At 37.5% G+C, this 10,440-nt stretch overlaps 1 protein-coding gene across 1 annotated transcript; it reads right to left on the bottom strand.

Moving 5' to 3' along the window:
* Positions 1-3,249: 3,249 nt before the first annotated feature.
* LOC132610798 (uncharacterized) lies at positions 3,250-4,776 on the bottom strand. Its single transcript, XM_060325196.1, has 2 exons — positions 4,298-4,776; positions 3,250-3,991 (listed from the first exon to the last, which is right to left on the bottom strand). The coding sequence occupies exons 1-2, from the start codon at positions 4,707-4,709 to the stop codon at positions 3,957-3,959; spliced, it is 447 nt and encodes a 148-aa protein (XP_060181179.1). The 5' UTR covers positions 4,710-4,776; the 3' UTR covers positions 3,250-3,956.
* Positions 4,777-10,440: the final 5,664 nt, after the last annotated feature.

Genomic DNA, 10,440 nt, shown 5'->3' with positions numbered 1-10,440 from the left:
TTCATCCCATAGCGGGTTACATATCACATTATAGTCTCCAAAGGAAACTAAATGTTCAACATTACCAAACACCCCACTAGGTTCATCACTCTCAATAGTCATGTCATCCTCAAATAAAACATTATCCTTTACAAGAGAGTAATCCAGGAACAATGAGGAGTCAAAGCATGTCATTTCACTCTCAAAAGAACCAATGTCATCTTTCAATGCATTTTCGCTCACATGACTATCTACATGACACACACCACCACTACAAATTGGAGTCTTATCACATGACAGTAAAGTATGATCAAGAGACTCATTTTGACATGAAACAAGCAAGGGTGAGATGCCACATTCTTTCAATTGACCAACTATATCAACATTATCACTAACTAGAGGTACATTAAACACATCACAAGGATCCTCAAGTAGTGAATTATCATTACAAGCAAGTTGATCAACACAAGTTTCAACACTAGTTGGTAGTATGTCAAACTTGCAAGAATTACTAACATGATGTTCACATGACATTGTACTACCATTTAATTCACAAGTGCCAACACTAGGTGGACACAAATCGATCTTGCAAAAAGAATCAATTTGGTCATCTAAAGGATCAACTAGTGTTTGAGCACCCGCCTTCGATAATGCACTATCATTCAACGCACAAGTGTCAACACTAGGTGGACACAAATCGACCTCGCAAGAAGGATCAATTCGGTCATCAATGTGATCAACTAGTGTAAGGACACTTTCAACAATGACATTATCAAGACATGGCAAGGATTCACTAGGCTCAATGCAAGGTAAACTAACTTTCATACTCAAATTGGCATTAAGATCACACAACAAAGTAAGAGTATTAGGACAAATTATTTTACCTTGATTCTCATGTAAGGGATCTTCCTCGCCTTGAGACACCAAAGGGAAGCACATTTGACCACGTGAATTAATGGTCTTGTCCGCCGTTCCTCCTTTCAACCACTTCCTTTTCAATGCCGCCCAAATCTCACTTGGGGTTTCTATAGGAGAGGGAATATGTTGAATTTGTGGCATCTCACAAGAGGGAATTTGCTTCTTCCCTTTTGACTTTTTCTCTTGGGAAGTGGTTTTGCTCCTATAACCCTTTTCATGTGGTTCGGGATAATGGCCTCTCAAGCTCTCTTTCATTGCATCCTAAGTAGTGATTGGATCTCCCCTCTTATACGCCCAATAGTGTGCAAGCTTCTTATCAAAAGTCCCAATAGCCAATTTCATTTTCCTTTCTTGGGAATAAGGGTAACTAGCAAAGATTTCTTCCATCATGAACTCCCATTTCACATACTCTTCTCCACTAGCTTCCATAATCAAGATAGGCCATCTCACATTGGGCTCTTGCACATATGGAAATAGAGGTTTCCTCCTTTCATCCACGACATACTTATGCCACTCTTGCTCATATGGGATCTCATGCCTTTGAAACCAAGGGCCACCTAAACATACGTGACAAGTATCCATTGGAAGCACATCACACCAAACCTCCTCTTGGTACTCACCAAGTGAAATGAATACCATCACTCTCTTATCAACCCAATACCCTCCCTCGTCATAGTAAGGATTTCGCCTAATCACACAAGGTAGCCTTAACTCTTCAACCGCACGAGGGGTGATGAAATTGGTGTAACAATCATCATCAAGCACAAGGATTCCCTCTCTACCACAAAGGTTTACCTTGGTCTCCATGAATCTCCTCTTTGGAACCCTCTTCTTTTGCATAGGACGACTCCAACTAGTACTCACATTCCCACTCATGCCTCTTTGCTTCGGGCAGGAAGTACTACAAGAAGAAGCATATGTATGCCCACTAGAAGTCCTTCCATAATCAACATTAGCACTTCCACTACTTCCATAGACATACCCTCCATGAGTCCTATTTGTATAAAGATTTTCCCCATCGGACCCATAAGACACGTGTGAAAGAGAGTCATACCTCGAGTCGTCTTCATCTTCGTGATGTATAGCACAAGAATATTCAGCTTCATTATCTTCACCATGCGAATCATAACAAGGATCTTCTTCATCCCCATCTTCCTCATGAGACACATGAGTACCACTCTCTTCACATTCTCCTTCAAAATAGTAATTCTCTCCTCGAACTTCCTCATGATCACCATTCCCCATATAGCCCTCATATTCCCCATCGTCACACCCTTGATAGCTTTCATAGTCCTCCCCTTCGTAGCTACAACCATCATCGTCATAACAATCATAATCGCCACCACATGAATCAGAATCCATGGAGAAGTACCTGCAAAGAACACTTTAGCAAACACGTTAGTAGTAAAGAAACCTCACCACACTCGTGTTTACACTCGTTTGTGCTCGGCTAGCACCACTCAAATGAACTCACACACTCTTGCCTTTTACCACTCAAATGGATTGGCCTATGTTGATTCTCGGTTGGATTCGGTTGCTTGCAAGGTGCACAATTTCTACTCGATATTGGAATAGATTCTTGTTAGACTCGAAGAAAGACTGACGACTCAATTTAATCTAACGGACTCTACCAAGAAATTAACAACGAAGCAAAAACGAAGAAAAGCACGAAAGAAATGCGGACACAAGAACTAGCAAACACAAGTAGGAACAACTACTAAATGGCTACTAGTTGAGAGACACAAGAAAATGGAATGCAAAAATCGGGAAAATAACTAAAATTTCGGGCTCGGGTAGGTGATAACTTGAAAACACGACTGGGAAGCCCCAATTGATCTAAGGTATCAATTTTATTTTTTATTTTTTTTGTTCCCTACCAAAGGATTAGGGACACAAGACCATCAACTAAGGATCAAGAAATTTTTTGAGAAATGGAATCAAAGAGAATTAGAGTTGAAAAACCTGAATTGCGCAACGTGCTATACATGTGCAGCACATGCGACTCGCAGGTGCAACCTGCGATTGTGATCCGCGGCTCGCGGATGATGTAGCCAGAATGCCAATTCTCTGTCACAAGGTGCGACATCACCTGCGATGGTGATCCGCGGCTCGCAGACGATGCACCCCCAAAGCGTTTGATAACAACACGGTTAGCGGAAGACTTTAGAATTGAAAATTAGAAAGGGGGAAGGATTGATTCTTGAGAAAGAATTTCACAAGTTCAAGTATTTGATACTTAAAACGTTGTTTAATAGTGAATCAATTAAGAAGAAGAAGAAATGGAGGGAGGGAACTCAAACAACGAATCTTACCATCGAAGAATCCGAGTTGCGGTTCAAAGTAGAACAAAAAGGGCATAACCCAAAAGAGAACCTCAAAGGTCTCCACAAGCACAAGGCTAATATTATTAATATTCAAACTTAGTTACAATGAATAAGAAAACACCCCTTTATATAGGAGAAATGGTGGCTGCCACCCTAAATAAAATAAAGAACATTCTAGACATTAAAGTTGGTCAAACCAAATTAATTAAGGTGCAATTTCCAAGCTGCATAGAAGACCACCAATTCTTTGTTCCAAAGTGCATAGAAGACCACCAACATTTGTTCCAATGTGCATAGAAGACCACCAAACATTTGTTCCAATGTGCATAGAAGACCACCAACACTTTGTTCAATAAAAACATTAAATGTAGTCAACATAACATTAAATGATCTTCTAGAAACACAAGTATGGGCTGCTCAACTTGTTCCTTCTTTGGGCATGTTTTGGGCCATAATCCAACTCATCTTGGTTTTCAATTGGGGCCTCCAATTAGTATTAAGACTTTCCCTAAAGATCTCCTTTGGGCTGGAGCTATTCCTCCATTACATGACATGTCATTACCAAATGAAGCCCATTAAAGCATCTTGATATTTTTTAGTCTTCAACGAAAATTAAGCTTCCTTGGTTGCTATCATTCTCCCCCTCTTATAGAAGATTCGTCCCGAATCTTGGTGGTGACCTTTTTTGCTCCTTAATGCATTTGAGCCTCCATGGTTGCTATCATTCTCCCCCTCTTAAAGAAGATTCGTCCGCGAATCTTGACATTGACCTGCAACCAACATGATAATCACAATACGTAGGGAGCAAACAAAGGAAACAAAACAAGCATTTGGTAAAAACAACACAAGGTAGTGACCATGCAACCACTTAACCCACTTAGTTCTTTTATGCACAAACACCCCTTTTAAATATCCAAGCATTACATCATCTAATAGAACAATGTAATTTCCAACACAAGAACTAAAAACACAATTCATTAGCTCTTTAAACAGTAGAGGATCATTAGCCAGACCAAAAGCATATGAATACCAAGAAAACATACCATATTTGCTCTTTCTAAACAACTTAACCTCACCATTCAATATACCATGGTCATGATATGGATCAAAAGTTATTTTCTTGTGAAGTGGCTTGGAATGAACCTGCAAATAAGGATCTAGAAAACAAGATAAAGATATTGTGAAGTTGAAAACATGTGAGCACTTGTCCTTTTCCACACTTGAGCTACTACATTCTGCACCTAGCTCAACTTTCTCAATATCTACGGCACCAAAAGCTTCATGTGTCTCAATGTCTTCATTGGAAACTTCATCACCTTTGCTTCCTTCATTGGAATCCCAAAGTGGACAAAAATGTACAGTAAACTCATGTTTAGTATCATCCCACAATGGGTTATCCCACACTTTAAAACCTTGACCCATGAGATTGTCTTCTTCAAGTGAGCTGTCATCATCCTTTACACAAAGTTCATCCTCAATGTTCTGCATGAAAGGAGATAAAAGACTAAAACAAGAAAGAGTTAGTTTATTAGCATAAGAACAAGATTCATCCTTTCTCAAATTCTCTTGGATTTGTTCACTCAACTTATCTCGTTTCCCACTTTCACCACATTGTGGCAGACTACTCACGTGAGAAGAACAACAAAAAAAGTTATGTTCACTCTCAATTTGAGTTATATCTTCACCTAAAACCCTTGATTCAACAAATTGTGGTACAAGTTCAATTTTGTTTGCATCTACAAATAGATCATCGATAAGGTCATACCCCATGAGATCATCAAGCTCAACTTTGTCTTCTACTTGCAATTGTTTCCACAAATCATCAGCCTGTGCTACTTTCAAATCCCATTTGAAGCTATATTCTTCCTTCAATTGTTGTTCCAACACTTCAATGGGTTCTTCTTCAACAACCTGCACATTTGGAGCACAAATACTAGAAAAAGAATGAGTTAAAAGGTTAGAGCTTGAACAAGATCCTTTCACACTTATGCACTCTTTTCTTTTAAGCACTTCTTTTCTATCATCTCTCAAGTGCTTTTGTTCACCCTCTATTTTACCTCCCAAACGCACTTCACTCGATTCTGTCCACTCATTTCCAGTTCTTGACAACTCACTCTCTTCATTCATCACTTCCTCTACTTTTTCCTCTCTTGAGTTGTCAAGTTTCTCACCCTTACTTCTCTCTTTCTTTTGTCGCTCATCCTCACTTTTATTTGAATTGAAAAAGGATCCAACTGATGAAGAAACACTCCCTTGCTTTCCTTGGAAGAATATGTTATTTGAAGTATCATAAGCACCCACATACTTGCCAAGAATTCCTCTACTATCTTTTGGAGGACTTCTAACATCAACTCTGATTTTTGATTTTCTACAAGCACTTGATGTGTCCCTTTGGTCCTTCTTTTCATACGCCTTGTGCTTCAACTCCCCCTCATTAGATGAAGGATAGTTTGAAGATGTTTTTTTTGGAATTATGTTGTTTCTTCTTTCTTTCATCCCACTCATCATTTGCTTTCTTCATTGCTTCATAGAGTTTTCGTAACCAGTAAAAGTCATTTTCATCTCTTTCTTTTAATATTTTCTCTTCTTCCTTTCTTTTGGTATCCATGGATGTAGCCACAACCTCCCAAAGACCTGCAAATTACTTAATTACAAACAAAAAATTGTTAGAAGCAAAAGGACCTCACCAAAAGCATCACACCCTTACTGATCTCAAGTAGTGACTCTCAACACTCGTGTATCACACAAGTAGGCTTTTACCCTCAAAGAATCTCACCACTCTCGCCTTTTACCACTCAAGGGCTGCTCCTCGAAGTTCTTCAATAAACCAGCAACTCAAACACGTCAAAGTAAGTTCCAAAGCTTGGTTCAAGAATGGAGTTTATATCAAACAAAGAAAAGGACAACAAAAACTTAAACTGACAGGAAACAAGAAATACACAATGAAAATAGAGAGAGAGAAAAACACGGAACAAATTAGCACGAAACAAAGAAATAGACACAAAATTACTAGACAACTCTAAGTATGGACAAATACTTCAAGTATCTAGTAAGAAATAAACACTTTCAAGAAAAGATTTAGAACATATCAATGAGTTTGGATACAAATGTATTGTAATGATCTTGCACTCCTCAATGTGACTTTTGAGTTCCTTGATGAGTTTTAGTCAAAGAATCTTTAAAACTAATGGGATTTTCAAGAGATAACAATCACAATGGGTTTCCCAATAATTAAAGTCAACAAATCACAAGATAAAGGATTGAAGAAATCAAGAATAAATAAAGAAAACTTAGAGAGTACTGTTCACGGCACTGTCCACTTGAGCAGTTTTTTTTTTCTAACTTTTTTTTTTGCTACTGTTCACGTGCTACAGTACTTTTTCAGTTTTTTTTTTTTTTTTTTTTGGTATTTAGAATTCAAATCAATAGATCGGGTGAGTATAGGAATTCTCAACCATCCAAAGCTCTGATACCACTTGATAACAACACGGTTAGCGGAAGACTTTAGAATTGAAAATTAGAAAGGGGGAAGGATTGATTCTTGAGAAAGAATTTCACAAGTTCAAGTATTTGATACTTAAAACGTTGTTTAATAGTGAATCAATTAAGAAGAAGAAGAAATGGAGGGAGGGAACTCAAACAACGAATCTTACCATCGAAGAATCCGAGTTGCGGTTCAAAGTAGAACAAAAAGGGCATAACCCAAAAGAGAACCTCAAAGGTCTCCACAAGCACAAGGCTAATATTATTAATATTCAAACTTAGTTACAATGAATAAGAAAACACCCCTTTATATAGGAGAAATGGTGGCTGCCACCCTAAATAAAATAAAGAACATTCTAGACATTAAAGTTGGTCAAACCAAATTAATTAAGGTGCAATTTCCAAGCTGCATAGAAGACCACCAATTCTTTGTTCCAAAGTGCATAGAAGACCACCAACATTTGTTCCAATGTGCATAGAAGACCACCAAACATTTGTTCCAATGTGCATAGAAGACCACCAACACTTTGTTCAATAAAAACATTAAATGTAGTCAACATAACATTAAATGATCTTCTAGAAACACAAGTATGGGCTGCTCAACTTGTTCCTTCTTTGGGCATGTTTTGGGCCATAATCCAACTCATCTTGGTTTTCAATTGGGGCCTCCAATTAGTATTAAGACTTTCCCTAAAGATCTCCTTTGGGCTGGAGCTATTCCTCCATTACATGACATGTCATTACCAAATGAAGCCCATTAAAGCATCTTGATATTTTTTAGTCTTCAACGAAAATTAAGCTTCCTTGGTTGCTATCAGCGTTCAACTCTCTTTCACAAGGTGTGACACTACCTGCGACTCGCAGGTTCAACATGCGACTCGCATGTGTCGCATGTCTCACATATGGGCCAATTCGATGCTTTTTTTTTTTTTTTTTTTTGCAAAATCAGAAATTTAGACCAAGTATTTCTGATTTTTTTTTTGTTTTTGTTGGACCCACAAACATTTTTTCACAACTTTATTTGACAACTTTTGGATCAATTGGCCCTTTGGAGAGTCTTCTTCCTTATGAAGATTTGATGGTCTTCAAGAACACAAGAACAATTCAAAAATTCAACTACCCTCAAATCAACTCCAAATTGGCTCAAATTTCGGATTTAAGTTCTCTTTAATGTAGAGAACAAAGCCCAATAGGGTTCAACCTTCAATTTCACCTTCTTCAACAAGACCCACTTTCAAGTTCTTGAGGTTTGAAGCTCAACAATGGTGGAACACAAACCCTAACTCCAAATTGACTTGAAATTGAAGATTTAGACTAAGAAACACTAAGAAACTCTAATCTAACACTAGATTCAACAAAATCAACAAGGAAATTCGTTTTTTTTTTTTTAATTTCGTTTTTTTTTTGTTGAATCAAAACCCAAGAATAGATTTGATGGAACAAACCTAAGCTAAGCTCTGATACCAATTGATACATTAACGGATACGCGGAAACAATAAAATAACAAGGAAAGTAAAGGATAGATAGATTGACACAAGAAAATGGAATTAAAAGCAACCTAAAGGTATATTAAACCTAAAGACCTCAATTAATTAACATTAATAAGCACCAACCTCTTAGGAAGACCTCAAGGGAATTAGATTCCCTTGCAACCAACCTCTCAACAATCAAAGATTCAACAAGAGCCATCCATGGCCTCTCTCACAAGTTTCTCTCTCTAGAGATAACTCTCAAAATCACTCATCCATTCATCAATTCATCAAAGTCCTCTAATGAAATAAAAGACAAGCTATTTATACTAACTAAATAATAGAAGACCCTATTATTACATAAATGCCATTAATGAGGCAAGGGCCTTGTTTGGCTAGTCTTGTGGAGATGGAAATCTTGAATTTGCGAATGCAGCCTGATAACAATGAGGTTAAGGAGATCCCAAATTTATAATTAAAATATAAGAAGTGCGGAAGCAAAAATAGAAAAGAATCTAAAAACTAGAAAATAAAAGATATGGGAAATTCGAAGGAACAATCCACAAATTTCCAAGAACGTTAGTTCTAAAGTCTTGACAAGATCCAAGTAACAACATATAGATTTATAGGAAGAAATCTAACGCCAGACTTGAGATAACAAATCAAAAACAGTAGATTAGGATCCTGACCGCTTTGTGAGTAACTTAAGACAACAATTAGTATTTAGAACTAATCGCCTTCGAAAGAATACCAAAAAGAAATCAAAGATATCAAGGAAGAAATTATCTTACTACCTTGAACTAAGAACTAGTTAGGTTGAAAGATAAATCCTAAAGTAATGCCACAAAGGTTCAAAAGAACTCTCAATATAATATATTCTTCAAAATTTGATTTACAATGAATGTCAATCACCCCTTTATATAGTTGTAAAGAAGGAGCTAGTCAAAATAGAAATAAATGGGAATTATCTTCCCTAGAAGCATAGATGACTTCCCACACTTGGACCAAGGCAGTCAACATAGATTAAAACAACCTAGAAGACTACCCACACTTGGACCAATGTAAGTCAACATAGATAAAAACAACAATTAAATATTTATTCTAGAAACTAATATTTGGGCTAATTTTGGGCTGCTGGAAATTTCTTCTTTTGGGGCTGATTTGGGCCTCATTCCATCTCACTTTGGACTTTAATTTGGGCCTCCAAATAAGTGTAAGACTTGAGGAAAAAATCTGAATTGGGCTGGAGCTCTTCTTCCATCACAAGACACTTTTGAATTGTTGATTGCAGCCCATTAAGCTTGTCTTGCAATTTTCTCGTTTGAGATCTTGTCATGGGTCTTCTTGGAACTTCCAAATCTTTATCCACGTCCTTCAATAATTCTGAGCTACCATGGATGCTATCATTCCCATCTTCTTGAGATGAATTCGTCCTCGAATTTAAACCTGCATCAAATAAGGAAAGATCAGAAACATTGAAAGTAGCACTAACTTGATACTCACTAGGAAGATCAAGTTTGTAAGCATTGTCTCCAATCCTTTCAAGGACTTCAAATGGACCATCTCCTCTTGGGTCTTGTTTGGATCTTCTTTTGGCAGGAAACCTTTCCTTCCTGAAATGCACCCATACTTGATCCCCGGGCTTAAAAATAACAGATTTTCGCCCCTTATTTCTCCTTAAGGCAGTCTGCTCATTCTTCCGCTCAATTGCAAGCTTTGTTTGTTCATGAATCTTCTTCACCATTTCAGCCTTCTTCCTACCATCAAGATTAACAATATTATCAGTAGGCAAAGGCAGTAAATCAAGGGGGGGTGAGGGGATTAAAGCCATAAACAACTTCAAAAGGAGACTTACCTGTAGAAGAATGGACAATTCTATTATAGGCAAACTCTACCATGGCCAAATGTTCTTCCCAAAATGTCAATTTTCCTTTTAGAACAGCCCTCAACATATTCCCTAAAGTCCTATTAACTACTTCTGTTTGCCCGTCAGTTTGCGGGTGACAAGACATAGAAAATAGTAGTTTAGTTCCCAACTTTCCCCAAAGAACCCTCCAAAAGTGACTTAAAAACTTAGCATCCCTATCACTAATAATAGTTTTAGGTATACCATGTAATTTAACCACTTCTTTTACAAACAAATCAGCCACTTGTGATGCATCATTAGTCTTCAAACATGGAATAAACCGAGCCATTTTTGAAAATCTATCTACCACCACAAATATACTGTCCTTACCATGCTTAGTTCTAGGCAAACCTAACACAAA

Source organism: Lycium barbarum, chromosome 9 (genome assembly GCF_019175385.1).
Source record: "Lycium barbarum isolate Lr01 chromosome 9, ASM1917538v2, whole genome shotgun sequence".
Lineage (NCBI taxonomy): Eukaryota > Viridiplantae > Streptophyta > Magnoliopsida > Solanales > Solanaceae > Lycium > Lycium barbarum.
This window is presented reverse-complemented; position numbering and strand designations above follow the sequence as displayed.

Coding starts and splice junctions, on each gene's coding strand:
- LOC132610798 (XM_060325196.1), bottom strand. CDS start 4,709: ATGCAGAACATTGAGGATGAACTTTGTGTAAAGGATGATGACAGCTCA. Junction 3,992..4,297: donor TGACCATGGTATATTGAATG/GTGAGGTTAAGT, acceptor TGTTGGTTGCAG/GTCAATGTCAAGATTCGCGG.